Source organism: Microcebus murinus, chromosome 2 (assembly GCF_040939455.1).
Source record: "Microcebus murinus isolate Inina chromosome 2, M.murinus_Inina_mat1.0, whole genome shotgun sequence".
Classification (NCBI taxonomy): Eukaryota; Metazoa; Chordata; class Mammalia; order Primates; family Cheirogaleidae; genus Microcebus; species Microcebus murinus.
The window spans coordinates 76604846-76628679 of NC_134105.1; the positions used below are offsets into that span (position 1 = coordinate 76604846).

At 38.4% G+C, this 23834-nt stretch overlaps 1 protein-coding gene across 2 annotated transcripts; it reads left to right on the forward strand.

Annotated features, from left to right (window-relative positions):
* The first annotated feature begins 1029 nt into the window (after positions 1-1029).
* RWDD3 (RWD domain containing 3) lies at positions 1030-12126 on the forward strand. Of its 2 annotated transcripts, XM_012791005.3 has the most exons (4): positions 1030-1171; positions 9120-9607; positions 11438-11553; positions 11652-12126. In XM_012791005.3, the coding sequence occupies exons 1-4, from the start codon at positions 1087-1089 to the stop codon at positions 11764-11766; spliced, it is 804 nt and encodes a 267-aa protein (XP_012646459.1). In that variant the 5' UTR covers positions 1030-1086; the 3' UTR covers positions 11767-12126. The 2 variants fall into 2 exon arrangements, with proteins under 2 accessions (XP_012646459.1, XP_012646460.1); XM_012791006.3 differs by having other exon boundaries at positions 9120-9560; positions 11438-11751.
* The last annotated feature ends 11708 nt before the right edge of the window (positions 12127-23834 follow it).

The window sequence follows — 23834 nt, forward strand, 5'->3', positions numbered from 1 at the left end:
GAAAGCCCAGAAAGAACGCATTGCTAATTCTGTCCTCCGATTGGTATTGCTCAAATTTTAAAATTCAGGTGCTGGATTCAAGGATCATAATTTCATTACGCATCGAGAGTCACACGGGTGACTCAAGTCACCCATTGTACTGTACGCATCGAATACCCCAAAACGAAAACACTGAAGAGCTGGCGTTTGCCAGTGTTTACGCTCTGGGACCATACCGCCAGGGGCCCGGGAGTCCGCCGGCCGCGTCCTGGAGGGCCCTATGGTCCCCTGTGAAGGCAGGAGACAAACGGGAGCGTCGGGACTTTGCTCCCAGGACCCTGGCGCAGAGTTCCCCTCAGGGCCAGGGCCGCCCCCGTCGAGGCCTTGAGAAAGAAGGCCAGGGCTGGCAGGCCGACCCTGGCCTCCGCACCCGCTGTGGGGAAGAGGTCCGGGAACGAGGACCTGTCCGGAGTCCCAGCGCCGGTAGCGGCTCGGCGTCCCGGAGGCCGTTACTACCCGGACCTTTTCTGGGGTTCCCAGACCGCCTGGGGCCCTGACGGCTCCACGAGGGCGGAGAATTTCGTCAGTGTTGTTAACTGTGCCGTATCTCCAACACCTAGTTCAGTCCCGAGCCAGACGCGGCTCGCCTCCCCGTCTGTTTCTTTTCTCGCCAGCCGCCACGTTCCTCCCGCCCCGTTTATCCTCACCCCCCGCGGCCCGCGGCCCACTCTGGGCAGGGATGTGAGCGCCCTAAACCTGGGGCTCAAGTTAGAGGGTGTCAGGCTTTGCTGGGAGGCCTCCTTCGGCTCAGGAAAGCCGCTGGTGAGCTGGGCTGTGGTCTCACGTAGAGACCCAGACGCCAGACCTCTGGCCTCCTCGGAAAAAAACCCTAAACCACCCAGCGTGCGGATCCTCCAGCGTGGAGTTACGGGGCCCGAGCTTCTGGGCGGGACTCCCGAGGCCCCGCCTCCTGCCCCGCCCCGCCCTCCCCGCCGCGTTGGCGCGCGGCGCCCCCTGGTGGCCGCCTGGCCGCGTTGCTCCCGGCCGGTGGAGGAGGCGGCGGCGGCGGCGGAAGGGGAAGCGCTGGGGCGGCGGGGCCGAGCGGCCATGGCGGAGCCGGTGCGGGAGGAGCTCTCGGCACTGGCCGCGATTTTCTGCGGGCCCCACGAGTGGGAGGTGCTGAGCCGCTCAGGTGACTACCCCCACGCGGGAGGGACACGGCGCCCGTGTGCTCTCCGCGGCGCCCTCTCCTCCCCACCGCGAAGCCGGGGCCCACGGTTGGGGGCCTGGTTGGTGGCCTGACGGAATGACCCGCGCCGGGGACTGGAGTTGCGCCGGGGCGGGCGCGCGTGCGAGCGGCCCACGCGTGGGCCCTGCCGGTGCAGCGGCCGCCGCGCCGCGACTCGCCGAGCTTGGTGACCTGCGCCCCCGCCCTGAGCGCGCGCCCCCACCCCTTTGCTAGCCATGCTTGAAACAAGGCCTCTGCGGACACCTAACCCCCCTTTGAAATCCAGCTTCCCCAGGTTGTTTTATGTCCTCCATAAGCACTATGCATTAGGCCTTTGAGGGCACTCACCCCAGTTTTAACTCTACTTGGGTATTCGGTCGTCTTAAGTTGCACAAGGACAGGGACCCTGTCTGTCTTGTAATCACAAAACTCCAGGCACTTAGAACAACAGTGCCACCCAGGCACGTGGTAGATAAACAAGAACTGTTCAATGAGCTTTTGAGTTGTCCCAGTGCTCAACCTCAACCTTATTTGCGTTCTACTTCCAAGTTGATTGCTTTTTTTCATATTTTTTTAAACAAGTTTTTAGGGGTACATTAATCATTCAGCCCACATTTGTTGAATATCCGCTCTGTGCAAACATTGACAGGGTTTCAAAGGCACTGCCCGTGTCCTCTAATAGCTAAAACTTACTCTGTCCCTGTCTGTGGCCTTTACTAAGTAACAAAGAAAACCACCACTTATAGGAAAGTGCAGTAATGCAGATAATTCTCAGTTTCACTTAATTGCCTTAAAATTACTTTACGCACATTTTCGCGGGCATGAGATTTATCCTTCTGATGTTAGGTTGTAGCTATTATTAAAATTGTCTGTCTGACTGTAAATTGGTTGACCTTTAAGAAGGTAGTCTAAAATGGGCTGGATGTGGTGAGAAAACCATCTAGGATGAAGATAGTTTCATGGTATCTGTGTGGTGGGTTATTTACTCACAGAGTGGGAGCTGGCCTATTTTCATGTATTCTTTCTTGCATTCACCCATCCACAGGCATTCAATGAGCACTGTTATGTTCCAGGCACTGTGAACCTATAAATGTAATGGAGCTGCTTTCTTTTTAGTGCCTAGCCTGTCTTGTATCTTTTTGAAACAATTACTTAAAACCCATATGAAGGGATTTACTCACTTTTAGTGTTTTCTTGTCACCCCTCTTGTGATTGGATAGCCTTCCTAATTCCCATCTTCCTCTCTGTCTCCTCTGCTGTCTTTATTGATAATTACTTCTGCCTGAGGCAGCTATTTGAAGAGATCATCAGTTTTCTTAAATTCATTTATTATGGCTCAGTTGGGAATATCCTGGAAAAATGAACTTGCGAGTTCCTATCACACCTTAAAGAGATAGTAATAGTTTGGGTCATGAGTACACAGCTGAGCATAAAACACTGCTGACAGGTCAGAGAAAGCCCAAAAAAGTAAGTGTAGAAAGAAAGAACAGTTTTTTAATATTGAGAACACTGTGCACCCTTTATCTGCAGTTAAATTGAGCATGACTTTCAAGCCATGCCTCCTAATTAATTTAATTCAGTGTTCTGGCATCAATAAGTAATTGAATTATAAAAGAATTCAGTGTAACAATTTAGTACGTTTTGTTGCTGAGGTTCATTGCAGAGTAGAACAATTCAGTGATTGAAATAGGGGTGTTTGATGTTCACAGCTGGGAATTAAGGATAAGGTAAGGACTTTAACAGACCACAAAAAACATGCAGCAGGGTACTGGCTACCCTTCACTATTACTGTCCATTTGGGTTATAGGATATAAGCTTGGTACCAGAACACTCTGAACACCTGGCCTCCCCCACGTAAGGTTCTCCCTATTGCCACTGGAATCAGGAGAACATTACGGAGGGATTGCACTGCTGATCACAACATAGCCCAGAAAGGCTCAGGCTGCTAATCCAAGGGTCAGATATTAGGGCCACAAGATTGAGGAGGCTGAATAATTGGCTTCAATTTAGCTGGGTTAATTTAATCAGAATTTCATGGGATTTATCTACATTTTGGCCTCTTTACAAAGGTTATAGTAAGTAAGTGTAACCATAGTAAGTATAGTGTAAACCATCTCTTAGGGAGCCGAGAATTATGTAAGCCCCTATACTCCTTCCTCTCTATGAGGGAGGGCTACGGGTAAAGCAAGTCAAGAACAGTGTGTCCCTCTCCAATCCAGGTGCCAGGTTTAATGGGGTCATGTACCATGTACCTGAGACTTTAAATGCTTCTTACTCCATGAGGGTTACTCTTGGCCTTATTTTACAGAGACAGTATCTGAGCTCAGACTGGTTAAATAACCACCAGGTTCCAGAGTGTATGAACCTTTGCACTGTGTCATGTTCCTTAATAGAAATGTGGCTGCTGCATCAATAAAACAGTTCTGGAGAGCAAGGAAACACTTGTCCAGAAAGATAGAGCAATAATGAGCAGTAATGAGCACCCAGAGAAAAGACATGGTATAATTCAGTTTATGTTCAGAACAATTCTGAAGAGGAGGCTGTGTGTGTACATCTGTGAGGTCTGTGAGGCTGGCATTATATATCTTCATTTTCCTGATGGGGAAATTGAGGGTCACAGAGGTTTTATTGCTATAGTGTGTGCTCATTATATGTAGGAGTTGCATTTCTGGAAATCATCTCACAGATCAAAAACTTATAAAATGGGAAATGTATAAAACCCAAAATCAGGTAAAATGTTTGCACAGTAGTTTCAGGGTGAATTTTTCTGTGTTATTAACACTAATGTTCAGATTAGATTGGGCTCTCTTGCAAAATGAATCATGACTGTTACACCTTAACCCCTTTAAATCTGCTCAGCTCTGTTTCCTGCTCATTGTCAGAACTGAGCTCACTTCTGTAAAACCAGTTTAGCCTTGAACTTCACTTCTGAAGGATGGGATTGCCACTTTCAGCTTCATTTATTATTAGTTGTTTTTTTCTTGTTTTGTAACTACACTTAAACAAATGTAAAAATCCAGCTGAAGCCTAAAACAAGCACTTGGGTATGTGCAATTGTGAACTGCTTGGGAGCAGAAGGAAAGAAAGTCCTGGCACATGAAGTATTGGAGGGTGTCGAAGGCTTCTTAGTGGTTTACTGCATTCTTACATTGAGGAAATATAAAAACTGAGGAAAAAAAAAAGCAAGTACAGGGAAAGTCAGCTGTATATGGTATGTAAATGATTTCTTATTGTTCTCAGTGGGCTCTAAATGAATCTTGAAGAACCAATTCTCTTAAATTTTGTTTACTTTTGTCAGTGTCTTCTGTTATTGGACTGTGTTATTGAGTGTTGTAGACTATGAATAAGAATGAAACCTTAAAAATAGCAGTAGTGTGGAATTTGGGGTTCAGTTCAGTTTCTGTAGTTTGAATTTCTGTTGTCTGGAGTGTGGTTAGGAGCATAATTTCTTTCATGTGTTTGTGAAGAAGGATAAGCTCTGAAACCTATTTCAGTTTGTGTTTTGCTTTAGTTATGAAATGGATACACCTATTTTAAGGTAGAGTGATTTATAAAAAACAACAGCTAGTCAATTTGTATGAACTTCAACTGGAGGTAAGATCTACATCTTTTGGCAGGGTCTTTAGAATAGATGGAAATAGCCTTGAAACTTACAAACATTGGAGTTTTCTAGGGCAGTCATAAGTTTTTTAGGACTAAGATATTTGTTGAAAAAGAAGAGTTTGTGAGTTAAGCTTATTAAGTAGAGTATTAGGGGGGCCAGGAAGGGGCAGAGATTACCATTAGATTTAGAACACAATCTTTTTGTTGTTGTTGTTAATCACTCTGTTTCTAAGCTGTTAATAACCTTAAAGCAGATAGGGGTAACTTTGCTTTCTTTTTATAATGGAAAAGAAAACAAAAAAAAATTCAGACAGTGCATGTGTTACATGACAAATTCTGAGGCAAAAGGAGTAAGTTTAATTGCTTGTACAAACTAAGGTAGATGAGAAATGGAAGAATAAGATACTTCTAGAGTTTTAGGGAGAAAATGAATTTTTAAAAGCACGTGTAATTTTATTTCCACATTAAATATCAGCAGAATGGGGCACATTATTAGGCTTTTCATTTTATCGTAGAAACTGTCATTTTGTGTAATTTCAGTTTTCAGCTACATTGTGTGTGGATGGGTGGGCAGGAGGATTCACCAGGAAGACCAGTTAGGAAGAATGTTTATTTTTCCAGTTCTTAAAAGAATTAAAGTAATTTTTCCTTTGAATATGTATTACAACTAATAGTTTCACAATCTTTTAAGGTAAAAGTCAGGATTTCCCCCCATTGCTATTCTGTTTGCTGACTAGGACCAGAAAAGGACAGAGAGAAAAATGAAAATTGGTAAGGAATTACATGGCTGGCTCGCTAGACTTTCAAGACTTTCCCTGTGTTGGAGAGGAGCAGGTGGGTGTTTATATGGCAGTAGTTGGAGAACACTGTGAGTCTCAGGTTTTGATCAGAAAGGGATTCTTTAAAGCCTGCAGCAGAGCATCTTGCTTCAGTGGATACATTGCCTTCCTTTGTGGTGAAAGCTCCCTCTGCCTCCCCCTTATAAGGACACCTGTGGTTACAGTTAAGGTTCACCCGTGTAATCCAGGATAATCTCCCCATTTCAAGATCTGTAACTTAATTAAGTCTGCGAAGGCCCTTTTGATGTAAGGGGACATACTCATAGGTTCTGGGGAACAGGAAGTAAATATCTGTGGGTCCATTATTTAGCCTATGATAGGTACACAGGTGCCTCATTGACTTAGGCACCTGTGTGATCCATGGTTAAAAGCTACTAGCATAATTATAATAGCTGTATAACTGTAAAATTTAAGTTTTTTTTTTTTTTTGGTTGTCATTTAAAAAGAAAATTGAGATATTTCAGTGGTAGAGAAAATATTAATTTGGTATAACCACAATATTTCTAGGCATGAAAATACCATAAAGTTAAGTTCAGCATACATGGAAGTCATAAGGGCAGGCTTTAGGGAGGTGCCATGGAGATTGACAAAATTCTAGGAGACATAAAGTGAAGGGCCTTCTTGAAAGGCAAGATAACAGGAGCAAGGTCCAGAGATAGGAATCTAGGGACTTTGGTCAGAACATAGTGTAAATCTAGGGACTTTGGTCAGCACATAGGGTTAGTTGAAGCAAGGAGCTAGGAGAGAAGAAGTGGAGTGGTCAGCCGGCCCTAGGTGTTGGATGGAGGAATTTGTAATTCAATTTGTTTGTCAGCCTGAGAAAGCAGTGTAGGATGATTTGGTGCGAGAAGGAAACCACTATTGCAGAAGCCAGAGAAAGGCCTGACTTAAGGGGATGGTAGTGTGAATGGAAGAGGAAGAAGTTCTGGAGCATTGTAGTGGGAGTTTGGCAATTGAATATTAAGTATGAAGCAGGGAGGGGAAAAAATGGAGTGGAAGGTGACTTTAAAATTTTAAGCTTGGATAATAGGAGGAACAAGGTTGTTTGCGATACTATGCTTTACAGAATGCCTATGTGTTTAGGGGTTTAGGAAAAGAAGGAATATTCCTTTAATGAAGGAATAAGCAGAGATATGGGAAAAGCACCAGGACTATGAGGTGTCTGAGAGGTAAGGGGAAGAGAGGATTTGAGAAGGAGATTGGTTCAGCAGGTTCAGATGCTATCGAAACACAGGACAGGATAAAGGCCATTGAGTAGGGCTGTGTCAGGGGTCCCCAAACCATCCTCAGCCTCATTGATCTGCTAGAAGGACTTACAGGACTCAGAAAAGCTGGTTGCAATTTATTACAGCAAGTTGGATACAGATTGGAATCTGCAAAGAGATAATGTGTGTGGAATGAAGTCCAGGACAAGCCAGGAGCAAGGTTCCAGGTGTCCTCTCCCAGTGGAGTCACACAGACATGCTTACTTCTCTTAGCAGTAATGTGTGACAACACATGAGAAATGTGGACAATGAGGAAAGCTCACTTGAGCCTCGGTGTCCAGAGTGTTGACTGCGGTTCAGTCATGTAGGCATGTAGCACCCACATGACTGATTTCAGCTGCTGAGGCTCCAGCCCCCAGAGCAAGAAGATTCACTATAAATTACAGTTAGCATAAACCATTTAATCAACGGGTACTGTGTGGCCCAAGGCTTCAGACATGCCCAAAACATTCTTTTTTTTTTTTTGAGACACTGTCTCTTGGGCTATCGCTTGGGATATGTCCACCCTTCAAGTTCTGAAACACTGGATTGAGTCAACATGTCAGGATCTGTGTATTACCCATCCTTTTCCCTCTGAGACTAGTACAGTGCCTTGAGCTTAGTAGGTGCTCAGAGAATGATTGTTGAATGATGAATGAATGCAGAGAATGTCTGTTGAATGGTGAATGGATGGAAATCTTTAAAAGTTATATCTTCTTCTTGAGAAAGAATGTGGACTCCCTAGATGATTATTGGAAAGTTTATTCGGCCTAATGATCATATGTTCTCTGCAGGTCTATTTATTAATGCCCATTTCACATAGCAAAATGTACTGATCTAGCTGACATATAGTTAGCGTGTCTACTTGAACAATAGAATATTTTTTTAAAAGGATAAGTAACTGAATACAAGAAAGGTTTGAAAAATGTGATGGATTTTAGAGGAATGTATCAAGTTAGGTTTGGAAAACTTTATACAATACACATTTACTTATATAATACAAATTTATTCATAAATTATATCATTTTAGTATGGTCTTTATAATGGTTATTGCCTGTGTTTCCAGGTGGTACCTTAAAATAGTAGTTCCTTGCTGCTAGTACTGAAGAGTCTATTAAAGAAAAACTCTGTAACAGATGTGCTGGGCCCTGTGTGAATTGATGTCTGTAATAGTGGCTTTTATATACCAGAAATCAGATAGCTAGGAAGCAATTTTAATGTTCTTTTAGGTTCTTTAAAATGGGAATACATTCAGGTTTCTGTTGTTGAGGCTGTTGAGCAGCCATCCAGGTATGAAAATGAGAAAGATTTGACTGCATCTCTCGTGAAGAAGAATAAAACAAGGGCCTATGCAGAAAGTAGGGGGAGAGAGAGACAAGTTCGCTTCAGAGAGATTCATCTGCACCCAGTTCTGTTCTACTCTGCTCTTCTCATCTGTGCACTTCTGCCCCCTGCAGAATGAATCAGCCTGACGTTTTATCAACTTTTTGAAAAGTGGGGTGAACTGGTGTGGAACACATCAGAGGGGTGAAGCCGAGCAAATCTGAAAGAGAGCAGAGCATTTCATCTGATATCCTCTGAGTGCTCTCCCCTTCCTTCTTAGGGAGCCAGAAGAGGCTGAATTGATGTCCATTCAATTTCAGTTCATCTTGCTACCTTCATGTTACACTGATACTAATATATTTGAAATAAGAAAAGAGCAGTTCAGGCAGTTACTGTGTCATACGCAGTCATCAGTTTTTTTGCAACCCTATAAACACACGGGATTCCAGTGTTTACTTTGACTTGGACTTACCTCAAAATGACCTTCTGTGGATTAAGTGTATAACTTTTTAATTAATTACTGATTTTATATATACATGGTACTGTTGCTTTGAAAGTTCATAAGAGTTTATTAGAGGTTTAAAGAATTATCAACTAAGTCTGGGTAGAAACCCATTGTGTGATAGAAAACCTTTCTGATATTTTAATAAAAAGTGATGATAGCAAGTACAAATGCCAGTTGAGTCCTGAGTGCTGGTGTGCTGAGTACATCAATGTATGTGTATGGATGAAGGAAATAATCTGTAAATCATGGCTTTCTTAGTATTATATGTCTCTTCCTAAAGTAACTCAGCATTTTATCGTGAAAAATAAATTGACATTTGAAACAAAATTTTTAACTTGTTAGTGTTGCATTCAAATTGAATTATGTACAGCTAATGATTGTTTTTGGATGCCTTCCAGAGACAGATGGAACCGTGTTCAGAATTCACACAAAAGCTGAAGGACTTTCGGATGTGGATATACCCTTAGAATTGGTGTTCCATTTGCCGGCCAATTACCCTTTGTGTCTTCCTGGCATCTCCGTTAACTCTGAAGACCTGACCAGGGCCCAGTGTGTGACTGTGAAAGAGAAGTTACTAGAGCAAGCAGAGAACCTTTTGTCAGAGCCTATGGTTCACGAGCTGGTTCTCTGGATTCAGCAGAATCTCAGGTACATCCTTAACCACCCAGAAACTGGAAGTGGCAGTGAAAAGTGTACTTTTCCAACAAGCACGACTGTGGATGATGGATTGTGGATAACTCTTTTGCATTTAGATCACATGAGAGCAAAGACTAAATATGTCAAAACTGTGGAGAAGTGGGCTTCAGATTTAAGGCTGACAGGAAGACTGATGTTCATGGGTAAAATAATACTGATTTTACTACAAGGAGACAAAAGCAACATCAAGGTGCCAAAAAGTTAAATGTCGGATATGAATCTGGCTATTTTCTGTTTAAAATGATTTGTCTTTTAAGTATGTTTTATAACAATGGGATAGATTAATCATTGAGATGTTTCTGCTTTCACTATTACCATGTTAATGGATCTTCATTTTCTTTTTTAAGAGTGTCTAACTCCTAATTGCAACTATAAACTTTCAAAGCTTGAAGAATAAGATCAGATTTTAAAAATCATGCCACTTAATGAAAGTGGCGGGTTATAAAAAAAAATCTGTGGCACATGAGTGTTTGTTTCTGTAATTAGCTATGAGCCTCAACTTTATGAATGTGCACTAAAAGTTTGTGCATATTAATATTTCTTTCCATAGTTAGGCACAGCAAGGTGTATATTTGTGGGTAGTCTGCAAGATTTGTAACTTCTGGCAGTTAAAAATACATTCTGACACTTTAATTTGGTATCTATAATACCTGGAAAAAGGAGCTTGTCCCTTATAACCAAGATTTCGTGTTAGTAGAAGCAGAATCATTAGGGCTGTCAGCTTGTCACCTCCTACCTAACTTTTGCTTTCCACTTGACTTGTCTCAGCAGCTGCTTTCAAAATCATCATCTTCTTAAGATTTTTCAAGTTCTTATTCTACACTCATCGAACCTGTTCTATGAGGGACCAGATGAGGAAAACTGCTTATTATATTTTAAATCTTAGGAGAGCTACAAATCACTTAATAGATTTTGTACTTTCAGATAGGATGGGTCAGGAATAATTATATTTGAAGTTATTTAAAACAAATTTCATGTGAACAACCTGTAATCTTAAAGATTTGTAGAATAATGACCTAGTTTTTTAATGATGAGGTCTTACCACAAAACTACTTTGGCATTTGATTAACTGGATTCATGCTGGATTATGGTATATAGATACAATAATAATTCAGATTTAATATAAATCCTGGATAGGGGCCTGACCAAGGAACCGTGTATTTTAAGGTAATTTGTAGTACATCTATAAAATTTGATCCTTTTGAGTAAAATACTAGATAACAAAAAATGAATACAAATTTATTTTCTTGCTCTTATTTACCTAAAAGGCTCAGATTTTTCTTTAAGCCAGCTCTAGCTTATTAGGCTAAATGCAGCTCTTTTGTAGATGTTACTCAGATTGAATCATCAATTAATTAAAAATATTTATTCATAAGACTAGAACTCTGCTAATGGAGAGAAATGGTACTTTTCTGAGAATTCCTTTTTTTGCTTTCTTTAAAATGCCATTTTATGTAAATTTCTCTGTTAAATATTTGTAAGATTGTATATTAGGATTGAGAGTGTTCAGATACATATTTATAGATGCTGTCAACTTGGAATGGTAAGTACTGTGTGCCTGATAAGTTCATTCAGCTGCTGAATTAGTAATAACAACAATAGCTTGTGCTCTGTTGTGTGCCATAGCACCCTATACCAGGTACTCCTCTGGGTGCTTTGCATGTATTATCTTATTTAAACCTTACAAATTTCCCATGAGGTGGATCTTGTTATGAGTCCTGTTTTATGGAGGAGGTAACTGAGGCACAGAAGACTGAAACAGCCAGCTCAGAGTCTGGTAGTAGGCAGTCCACTGCATATTTAAACTCAAGTTGTTTGATTATATCGCTCTTTACTTCTGTGTTCTCCACTATGTTGTTCTGTCAAGTATATAAAGACACTGTGTAACTCTCTTAACTGCTTGATTCAGAGTGTACTCTGTAAGCATGAAAATAAGCCTGCAAGTTTATGGCTCCTTTAAAGCTAGGACTTTAAGGTTCAGAGTAAGATAATGTATTTAATGTACTGATTTATCATTTAGGAGTACCTGATTCTTCAGAAAACCTCCAAAGTAGATGTGGACTCAAGTGGAAGGAAATGCAAAGAAAAAATGATTAGTGTACTATTTGAAACAAAAGTACAGACGGAACACAAAAGGTATAATTTAGTACTATTGCAGATAGAAAAGCAACTGAATCGGTAATTATACTCTGACAAATCTAGGCATATTCATGAGTTTCTCTCGTATAATGCAGGTTTTTGGCATTTGAAGTCAAAGAGTATTCATCGTTGGATGAATTACAAAAGGAATTTGAAACTGCAGGACTTAAGAAGCTTTTCTCCGAATTTGTACTTGGGCTGGTAAAATGAAATGGAAGACAGGAATCTTTTAGTAAAATAGCAGTGTTGTTGTTTTTATATTGGATTTTGGGAGTGGCTAATTGAAATAGTCACAGGGAGCAATTTTAAAGTTTCTCTGAAGCAAAATGATAGACATCATCTTAACTTTAGGAACAAAGCTAGTTCTGGTTTATAAAGTAGTAAACATTAAAAAACCTCATGTATTCTAATGTTTGCCAGGAAAGACTAGGTTCAATAGATGAAACATTATTTAAAGGATAAATTTTAAAAAGGTGATGGTAAATTGGCTCTTGTTTTTATAGAGAGAATTTGTTTGGAACTATGCAATTTTCTGGCTAATGTTCTTGTAAATAAATGATTTTTTAAAAAGATTTCATGTTTACTTTTTTTCATGTTTACATTTTTAGCATTTCATCACCATTTCCCCCCATTCGGCTTATTATGTCTAATGTTTTAAGTTGGATGTTAAGAAAAATGTAACACTGATTTTTTTTTTCTTTTATGGAATAGTATAAATTGTTAGTTTAAATACAAAACAAAGAAGTTCTATAGAACCTGATTAACAATTGCTTCTTTGGGGTTCCAGATAGCATGCTACATGATAGCTCTAGAACTGTAGAGTCGATTTAAATTAATATTCTTATTTGAAAAATTTACTTTCTGGTTTTACAAGGGAGAAATGTTCACACAGAATGAACTTGGTTTGCTGTATGGAGGAAATTTTATCAAGATACTGTTTTTTTAATTTCTTTTGAAATCTATTAAAGCATGATAAAATATATTTATTATGATCTAAGGAGAGAAGAAACCATATTAAAATTTACAACAAAAATATAAGTAGGCATTTGTGTCTGAGAAAGGATATTTGTGTGCAGGAAGCCATCAGGGCTGCAAAAATAAGGGGCTGAGTCATGGAAGAAAGGACAACTAAATCCCTCTCACTGCAACCTGTGAAGTACAGTGATGCCATTATAATGTTATAACTGACGGAGAAGAGAAGTGAGGGGAACACTGTGGCATGCTGAGGAGTGTTTTTTGACGGTGCTGCTCTCTTACTGATGGCAGTTCAATCTGATTGTTTTCAGGTACCCTTGTAATTATATACCCACCTTTTGCTTATTTTATGGGGTTATATTAAGGAGGGGGGATTTTCAGTTTGATTTTTTTTTTTTAAATCTCATAGGGTGCCTGTGATTTTTTACTGGAGAACTGGTAGATGTAGTTAGCTTGTTGTATGGGAAGAGCACATATGGCAAGGAGAAGCCACCCTACTGGTATGCTGAGAAAATCGGCTTGAAAATTTTTGGCTGGTCATTATTACCCCTTCATTTGATTTACTGTCGTTGTAGTGAAAATTAAAATAATGAAAAAGAATAAGATTGAGAATGCTGTCCATATGGTTGAGAAGGATTGAGGAAGATCATAATTTAATAACATGAAAAGTTACTGCCATCAAGGCCATAACAGCAGCAATGGTAGAAGGCTGGGTTTGAACTTTATCGCAGCGGAACTTCTAGATTTTACCATGCCTCTTCTCTGCAAAAATATCTTCCTACTCATGCTTTATGGTACACTTTTAAACTTTCATCTTCCAATTTGACTCTCTATCCCTAAACAAAGCTTGAATCAGGTCAAATTAAGTGTTAGCTGTAATGAGTTTTTTAAATTTAATTATTTTTCAATCTGCTAAAATTATGTAAAAACAGTATTGGTTATTATTACTTTCTTGGATGTTTACATCTGTCTTTCACAAATACCTATACTACAGAATGAAAAGCTAAACCCTGACAATGTTAGCAATTTCTATAAATGTAATTTCATCTCTGCATAAAAGAAAATTTAAAATTATATACTAAAAAGCTATGAGTCTGTTTGGTATTTCTTTAGTTTTAGTATTTGAGGAAGAGAATCTCAATTGTTTCCATTGATATTTTTGCCTCAAACTCTATTGCTTTCTTTTCAGCTTGAGATACTTATGAAAAGATAATTAGGACTTCTGCTTCAGTAATGTCACGCAGACCAGCTTCTCCCTGAAGAAAACTAAAAACAAAATACAAAACACATGCTCTTAAAAGTATCGAAGAAGATAGTGAGCATTGTTGTGCTAACCCTGGGGGAGGCGAGGAATCCAGAAAAGTAAACTCAGCACTTGGGGCTAATTTTTCCTAGGGTGCATTTGCCAATCTGGAAGGTTTAGCTGAAGGGCTTAGTTGATTTTGGGCAGCTTGAAGATCTAGGGAGTAAAAATTTGGGGTCTGGAGGATAGAAGAGGTAGGGACTCCTGAAGGATTACACTGTAGAAATAAGGGTGAACTGTTAATAAACTAGTCGTCCGGAGTCAGAGGGGAAGACGTGGTGATGGAAGCAGAGGCCAGAGTGTGGTGGCGGCTGGCTTGCAGGTGAAGGGGCCATGAGCAATGGAATGTGGAAAAGATAGGGATGAATTCTTCCGAGAGCCTCCAGAGGCTCAGACCTGCAAACACCTTGATTTTAGCCCCATAAAACCCATTTCAGACTTCTGACCTCCAAAATGGTAAGAAAATTTGTGTTATGTTAAACAGTTATGTTTGTGCTAATAGCAGCAATAGGGCACTAATATGGGAATATTTTGTTAATATTTTAGTACTTTTAGTCTCCTGTTAAGTCAGAATTCAGCATTTGAATAATTATATATCATGTTGTTATAAACAATTTTCCTTTACTATAGCTACAATTTGAGCATTCTGGTAGGTCCAGAAAATCTTAAACCTTGAATTTGGATTGTGATAATTCATGATTCTAATGCTGTCAAATCCTCAAAATTTGAGCAAGATAACATCCTCCTAGGACTCAAATTATATCTATGAACTATTTAAAAATTCAGTATCCAGTGAACAATCAGAGGTAATTTGGTACATGAAGAGACAGAGTGAGAAACAAGAAAAACAATAGGCAATAGAGGTAGTCCTACAGGGACTTCAGACGCTAGAATTATCAGGCATAGATTATGAAACAGTTATGCTTAAAATGTTCAAGATGATAAAAACCAAGCTTGAAACTGAAATCAGAAATTGTAAAGGTAGCATGGCATATTTGAACAAAACAATAAATAGAATTTCTAGAACTGAAAAATGCAAGAATTCAAGACATGGTCAATCAGTTCAGGTCTAGTTAGGAAATCAGAAACCAGTCTAGGTACTTCAAATAGAATAAATTTTAAACATATTGGTTACAAATTCAAAAGGCTGGAAGAGGGAGAGAGTGGGGCTGGATGAGAGAAAAGAAAAAGAGAGGAAGGTGAAATACTTAAGAGTTCAGAAACTGCTAAGAGCCTGTATCTGCTGTTGCACTACTGGAGACTGCTGTCATTGGTCCTAGATCTGCTCAAATGCTACCTAGACCAGAGCTAAAAATTGCTGATCTCTGGTCTGTTGAAATTTGGAATCACTCTACCCTTGCTGCCACTGTAACTGCCAACAACTACCACAGTGCTAGAACCTGTGCTACCTTCTCATCACCCAAAAGTGCCTCTCATGGACAAACCTAACAGGAATTGAGCTGGCAAAGAAGTCTGGGAAATATAGTTTGCAGACTCTCAACCTTGGGAGAACAGAGAAGACTACAGGAGGATGGGTGTGTGTGTGTGTGTGAAGTGGGGGATAAGGAGCTTAGTGCCCGTAGTAAATAATCAGCATTGTCCTCCCTTTTAGCTATTAAGTATCCAAACACATCCTACCCATATTTAAATTTAAATTTTTATGCAGCAACAACAGTTTTATGTTTCTGTCTATGTAGATTTGACATCTTTTGTACAAGAAGAAACTCACCTTTTCTCCAAAAAGGGGAGAAACAAGTCCCACCAGTTACTATTATCCTTATTGGTGTTAATTCTTCTAGTTCAGTCATAATCCCATCTAGGTATTCTGGGGCCTGAAGGTTAAGTTGTGAAGTTCACTACCACCAACACTCCTTGCATAGCATGATAGGGGGAAGGAGGAAGGAAAAAAATAGTTGCTGTATACAAAGATATAGAGAACACACAATGAAGCAGATTTGCATAACTACTTTACTAGTTTCTATAACTGGTCACAAAGCTATAGTTGATATTTATAACTTCTTCCTCTATTTGATTTTTGTTTGGTCCTGGACAGCGCTTCAGGTGGACAGAATTCTTTACCTAAGTAGGGTAGCTGAATTTTTATTCTAGGTGGGCCTGAGTCCTTAGTAGTTGGGGTGTTTATTAACTTTCACTATAAAATGAGAGAGTCGTAAGAGGCAAACCAGAGAATCCTCTGGGGTTCTGACATAGTCTTGTTTGACCCCATTGTGTAGCAGCAACACAATCTCACTGTAATAATCTAGATCAATCACTCCAGCCAATATAGGAACCTGTCTCTTTGCTTGCTGGTTTAGTGTCATGAGAAGCCTAATATATCTAGGTGTCAGCCTCAACTTCCAATTCATTTGAACCATTTTATGTGCCTGGTAGAAGCATTCTTTCCTTGTGAACTAAGACCTCTAAACTATCAAAGCCCAAGGTTACAGGGATGAGAATAAAAAATTCTGTGAGAGAGTTAAGTATAATAGTGAGAGGAATAAGTCTTGTTTTTATCACTTGATTCCTGAATTCATGTATTCTGGCACTGGGAGAAATAAAATCATATGTTGATCACTGGTTCAAAGAACATGCTACATCTTATATGATGGCATCTAAATCTCTCAGGGGCTTGTCTCCCACCTGGGCTAATAACTGAGTCTTAATAGGTCATTATATTATTCTATCAAGTCAGCCACTTCTGGGTGACCTGGTATGTAGAAAGACCTATGAATTTCATAGTCATAAGCCCATTGCTATATTTCTTTTGTTATGAAATAAATTTCTTATTTAGAAGTTATATTGTAAGGGTTACCATGTCTGTAAGATCATGGTTTGTAGTATTATAGGAAGGGATTTCAGATTCATACCCGGAAGAAATATCTATGTAGTGAGGTCAAATTTCTGGCCTTTCCATTAGGGAAGGGATCCAGTGTAATTAACCAGCTACCAGGTAGCTGGTGTTTCCCAGAAAGTGAGGCCCTCTTGGTGGCTCAGTATTGGTTTTTGTTCTTAGCGGATTAGGCACTCAGCAATGACAGTTGCAAAATAAACATTGATGAGAGGACTGCATGTTGTTGTGTCCATGCATATGTACTTTGTACATGAGCCCACTGAGCAGGAGAAAGAGCCTGACAACCCCAGGATGAGTCAGCCCATCCATTTGATTAATGAAGGCCTTCTCTGCTGTGGTTGCCCTTTGATAAACATCACATGGGACACAAGTATTTTCACATTTTGTGCTTATCCCGAGAGGTCCATTCATACACCTCTGCCCCAGTTTTCCTTGTTATCAGTCCTCTTATCTTGTTTTTTCAAAGTCCCTTTCTACCTGGCCAGCCTGTTAGGCACTGCCCGTGAAATACTGTAGATCCACACCTCTGGGTATCTCTTTACCTAGATAAAACAGACAACCAGAAGTAGTGCTCAAAGTTCTGCCCATTGAGTACATTTCACCTCTATATTTCAGTCCTAAAGTAAGATATAGTTCTGAAATTAAAATGTATGGCTGTACTTGCTTCTAGTGGTCTTTGAAAATTGATACAGAGTAAAAAGCATTTGCTTAGATTAAGAGCTAGATACCAAGTATCCAGAGCTATGTTGATTTGCTCCAGCATAAGACTGCATTTGGAAAAGCAGCTATAATTAGAATCACCACCTACTTAAATTTGTTTTCCACGGTCACTTTCTAAGACGCATCTGCTTCTGCACAAGCTCAATAGGTGAGTTAAATGATGAAGGTAAAGGGATCACACTTGACAAGAACAGTCTTTTCAACACATACTTTGGAACAATTAAATTTGCCTCTACTTCCCGTACCCTGGATTAATTTCAGGTGGATATAAGACCTAAGTGTGAAAGGCAAAAATATTTTAGGAGAAAATACAGAAGAATATTTTCTTGACCTTTGGGTCCTAATCTTAACACATTGATTTCCACACAAAAAAACCCAAAAACTTTTCCTTGGGGCCATAGTGTTTTATTACAAAAATAGAATTAAAACTTCGAGTGTAATTTAAAGGTAAACATAAACAGGAAAACAAAATTTATTCACTTCTATTCATTTAAGCCACATTTTTAGAATTAAATTGTCAATATTTGTTGTAGCAATAAGAATACCAAGAAATGAGATTTTTATATATGCTTTGTGTGGCCCCAGGGTCAAAACTAGAGTGAGTTAGATACAACTCTCATGGTAGTTAATGTGTTAAACACATTAGCAATAATCTTTATAGAAAATACTGATAGATTGTACTACATCAAAATTAAGAACAACTGTTTATCAAAAGATATCACTAAAGATAATAAAAATGTGAAACACAGAATGGCTGAAGGTATTTGAGCACATTTAATTTATATAGGTCTAATCTCCAGAATATTGCTAACAAATAGACAACCTAATAGAAAAATGGGCATAAGAATCTTGAACACACGTTTTACAACTGAGAGTATGCAAATGGATAAAAACATGCATAATAGTGCTCAACCTCATTAGTAATCAGGGGAAATGCAGATTAAAACCACAATAAGATACCACTAGTCACCCACTAGAATAAGTAAAATTTGAAAGATGGATAATAGCAGGAGTTGGCAAAGAAGTGGAGCAATGGCAGTACTGATACACCGTTAGTGGGAGTACACATTGATTCAGCTGCTTTGAGTAAACAGTTTGGCATTATCTAGAAGAACTGAAGATTCCAAACCCTATAACCCGGATATTCTACTTGTAGGTATATACCTTACAAAAATGTGTGCATATGTGTAGGAAGTTACATGTACAAGTATATATATGTTTACTTTTATTAATTTAATAATTATTAATAATTATCAATAATTTATTAAATTTAATTATTTAAAAAATTTTAAAAATTAATTTATTAAAAATATTATTTTTAATAGTCAAAATGAAGCACCCCAAACATCCATTAATATAGAATGGACAAGTAAATTGTGGTATATTCATACAGTGTAATACTATTATATAGCAAACTAAATGAGTGAATTACAGCCACATAGTGCAGCATGGATTAATCTTTAAAAAAATCAATATTGAACCAAATGAAGTAAACACAAACAATATGTACTGTATGATTCCAAAAGGTCAAGAGCAGGCAAAATGATGCTAAATTAGGGATGCATACTTAAGTGCTAAAACTAAAAGATAAGCAAGGATTATTATAAAAAAAGTCAGGAGGGCAGTTACTTGTACGGGACAGGGATGGCATTGTAGTTGGAAAGAGGCATGCAAGGGTTTTTGGGAGATGGCTACATTCTATTTCCTGACCAAGGTGCTAGTTTCTTAGATGTGTTGCTTATAATAATTCATTAAGCTATATAGGTACTTTAATATATATTTCTATATTTCTTCCCCCATAAATGTAGCCTTGACTTAAAACAGTGCCCAAGTTGTTACAGTACGTTTGGTAAACAAGAAAAAATATTGAAGATAATTCTTAAATCTTTGTAATTAATAGCATTTCTCAATCTTGAAATTTGGCTCAACCACAGACAAAATTGCAGCGTAGATGCAGAAGGATAGGCTATTTTAAGTAGGGAAATTTTCTCTAAGGAGTTGATATTTGAACCAATACATGAATGAAAAGGGACCAACCACAAGAAGAAGAGCAAAGTTGGATGAAGACAATTTGGTTGGATTGTCTAATATCAGTTACTGGTTTTTCATCTAGTGATAGTTTTGGTAAGCTGTGGACTAAGTAGTGTTTGAAACGTTTTTATGCACTTTTGAGAAACACTTTATACACACACACACACACACACACACACACACCACGAGGTCTCCTGTACCCTTGTTACTCAAGGTGTGGGGTTCATAGACTGGCATCATCTGTTGTTAGAAATATAGAATTTCACGTGCTATCCCAGACCTACTGAATTAGAATCTACAATTTAACAAGATTTCTGGGTGGTTTGTGTACACATTAAAGTTTGAAACTCTGCTCTATGATCATATGTTCCTAAAAATAGGTGAGGAGATTGAATGTGAAAAGTTGAACAATAGACATACATGTTGTAAGGGGCATTCCATTCCCAGAAGCTAAAAATATTATAAGATTTCAGATTGCCTATCAAATAATATTTGATCATAGGTTTTTAGCATTTCTTACATATTTTTAATTTTGTGCTTTGTCTCATAATTGAATGCTGAAATGAATAAAGATCAGTGATTGTATAACAGAAATCATACATCTGTCTTTCTTAGCATGTAAATGATCTCCTTCTTATGTCAATTATACTTTTTATGAGACCTTTGTTTGTTAGCACTTTTTTTGACCCTTTAATTTGCTGTTTCCACTTATTTTTATATGAAAGGGAAAATATAACATTCAAACAATGGCACAATTACAGCTATATAAGATAAAGATGCTGTTGAAATTTTAGAATTTTAGAATTATGATGTGATAGCTTGGTTTGTCAGTTGATGCACAAAAGTCTGAATTTGATAGATAAAAAAAATTTAAGTTTTCACTATTATAAATTGCATAGGGCAGGAAAATGAATTTGAAATAAAAAGAATTAAAAATAGGGGCTATCCCTCCATATTATGGAAAACCAAAAATGTGTAAAGTTTGCCAAAACTGCCAGTGATGCATAAAAATTATTATACCAAGAAGTAAAGAAAGTTGGGGAGTGGAATCGCCATTCGTGACCAGTTTGTCCTTTCAGTTAATTTGCTGCCTCAGTCAGTTTGCTTTCCACCATTTGGTTTTTGACCAGATTACTTTTTTTTTTCCAAATAACCTGGATCACAGGTTTCAATTTCTTCAGCTTACTTGAAGTTATCTTGCTTTATTCCTTCCATCCCTTTTGTATTAGTCAGGGTTTTTTCAGAGAAAAAGAAACAATAGGGCGTGTGTGTGTGTGTGTGTGTGTGTGTGTGTGTGTGTGTGTGTGTGTATACATACAAACAAATGTAAGAGAAAGAAAAGAAATTTATTTCAAGGAATGGGCTCATGCAATTATGGAGTCTGGTAAGTCCAAGATCTCCAGGGTGGTTTGGTATGCTGTAGACTCAGAAGGAGCGATGTTGCAGTTCAAGGCTGTCAGGCTGCTTACCCAGGGAAAAGGAAATGTTTCAAGTGAAGTCTGAAGCAGTTTGTTGGCAGAAATCCCCGTTGCTCTGGGGAGGGCCAGCCTTTTGTTCTACTCGGGCCTTCAACTGATTGACTGAAGCCCACCCCCACTGTTGCCACATGGAGAGCAATCTGCTTTACCCAAAGTTCATAGATTTAAATGCAAATCTCATCCAAAGCATCCTCACAGAAACATCCAGCATAATGTTTGACTAAGTATCTGGCCTGTCCATGTTGCCACATAAAATTAACCATCACACCTTTCAAGAAATATCCTGTAAGTAGCTTTGCTTTTAGAAGGGAGGAATGTGGCTTTCAGTACTTATCTGCTTAACTCATGTTTTTACTACTCTAACACATTCAATGCTGATATGGATTTGCAGTAGCCTTGGTAAGAAGGATACTGTTTACAAAATAAGTTAACAGCCTGACAAACTGCCGTTTATTTTGGCTTGAATGTCTCCTCTTGAGTCAGAACTGGCCATAGTAACAGATTCGACAAAAAGCCACATTTCTACTAGCCTGGGAGTATAAAAAATGTGAACTCAAGGACAGGTATTGATTTTTTTAAAAAAGTGAACTCATCTGCTTTGGGGTATCTTTCCAAAGCTCTAAACTTGTGTTTGCTCTGTTCATTGTTGGCAAGACATCCTGAAGCAGCTACTAGGAGGGAATGCAGAATGTCTCTGTGTTCTGTGTGAGCCTCCACCTGGTGCATTCTGGAGTGTCTGACAACACTGCTCCTCCATCAAGGCAGCCTTAGCCTCTGTTAATGTTTAGCAATAGGCTGTTCAGGTAACTAAGAAAGCTGTTCTGCAAAGCGCTAGTGATTTACCAAAACTCCTTGCATGAATTTCTTTATTACTCGAGAATTCCATCCATTGCCAGAGCTTTCACTACCCCTCTGTGTAATTGAGTCTCCGATTTACACTTCAGGTCCTGACCTCTCTCCTGAACTCTAAGTCCCCATTTCTAACTCTCTGCTTCGCATGACAACCTGGATATCCTGCCAGCACCTTAAATCCATCATGATTAAAACAAACTCATTAATGATCTCATTTTGTTGTTGTTGATAGTATTGAAATTACTACTAAGCTACCAGGATTAACCTTGGATTTTTCTTTGACTTCTTCCTTTCTCCCTTATATCTGATAAACTGCCAAGTCTAGTCCCCAGTCATGCTTACATCCACCCATCTTTTCTATCCTCATGGAAAAGAACCACTGTATGTAAGTTTCTTACTTTTTCTGGCCAGAACAATTGGAAATCTCCAAACTGGCCCTCTTGCCTATTTCCCCCTGTATCCTATCCTATACATGACAATAGCTGATAATCTCTCATCTAAAATTCTTGGGGTTAAATGTGTTTTAGAATGCAGATTTTTCTTTTTAATTTTTGCAGTTTTAGAAAGTGCATATATATAGAAAGTGCATAATATAATTGTACCATTGTGCAGATATTACAAAATCTGCCCCATGGGGGCTGGGGAAACATCTTGTAATCTAACACTTATTTCTACCGTGAAATGTATGCATATTCACACTAAGATAAATAGAGAGTATAAATGGTCTTACATTGATTCAGATTAAACTTTGATGCCAAATGAATTCAGTTCAGGTTGGCTTTGTCACCAAATAAGTGGCCAAAAATAAAATGTTTTGTTTATAGAACTTTTTGGATTTTGAAATTGTACATATAGGATGACAGACTTGGACCAGATAAATCTTCAATTAATCATATCACTCCCATTTCCTACTGGATTTGTTGTAAACTCTTCACTCTGGTATTTTCAAATGCCTTCTCAATTTGACCCCAAACCATTATTTTCTGGTTTTATCTTCCACTCATTCCCTACATATTCTTTTTGCTTCAGCCAAATTGGATAACTATTGCTTATTTTTCCTTCTTCTATATATACTCATGTTCACCCTTCTTGAAATAGCGTTTCTTCTTGTCTATTCTTCTGCTGTCTGTTGACATCTTTTCTATATTTCCAGGCCTTTTTCTCTAATATACTTGATCCCCATTTTTAGATTAGCAGTTATTTTCTGGTCTGAATTCTTATAGCAAGCTTCAGTTTTGCCAGATGTACAATTAGAATAACATATCACTTTCTTAGACTTCTCACTAGAATAAATAATGTACAAATGCACCTAACACAGTGTCTCACACATGGTAGGAACGCTATTGACATTAGTTCTTTACCTTTCATTTTCTCCTCCTTCCCTCCCTTTTCTTAGTATATACTGTACTTTGCTATAGTTTTAAATGTACTCTGTTCTCATTACTATACTGAAAGTTTTTTCAGGTTAGAATTTTGCTTATTGGAAGCTCAGTAAATATTGAGTTTTTAAAATGAATACAAATATTGTTACTCGGGAAACTTCAACTCCTCTGGATTCTGGAAAGACACTGGTTTGTGTACATATGAATGTTCATCAAAATACTCAAACAAAACAAAACAAAACCTATGATCCCAAATATAAGTTCAGTATGTAAAATTTCCATCAATAATATTCTAACTGGTAAAGATTACTCAGTATGACCTCCCATATACTTCCTCCAGTTCAACTACTCTCCATATTATTATTCCCTTCTGGTAGTCTTTTTCAAGGTAAGACCTTTTACCTATACACTTGGTTCCATCCTCTGTCTTCTATGAGATTTTATAAGATTAATTATCTCTTGGATTTTTAATCTTGAATAATCAAAGTGGTCAAATTATCCCTTTTATAAATAGAATCCTCTCTTAATTTTGATTCCCACTTTGTTTTCATCATTGAATTGAAATCTATTGTTAATATGTAATCACCCCATACCTCTTTACAAGATTGTTTATGTTTATGTATATGTATGTTATGAGTGTTATGTATAACACTCATACAAAAATCAACAAAATATAATTATACAGT

Bases quoted from the DNA above. Each gene is read 5' to 3' on its own strand.
- RWDD3 (XM_012791005.3), top strand. From the start codon at position 1,087: ATGGCGGAGCCGGTGCGGGAGGAGCTCTCGGCACTGGCCGCGATTTTC. The intron at 1,172-9,119 runs GTGACTACCCCC...GATGCCTTCCAG, and splicing joins GGAGGTGCTGAGCCGCTCAG to AGACAGATGGAACCGTGTTC. The intron at 11,554-11,651 runs GTATAATTTAGT...CGTATAATGCAG, and splicing joins GTACAGACGGAACACAAAAG to GTTTTTGGCATTTGAAGTCA.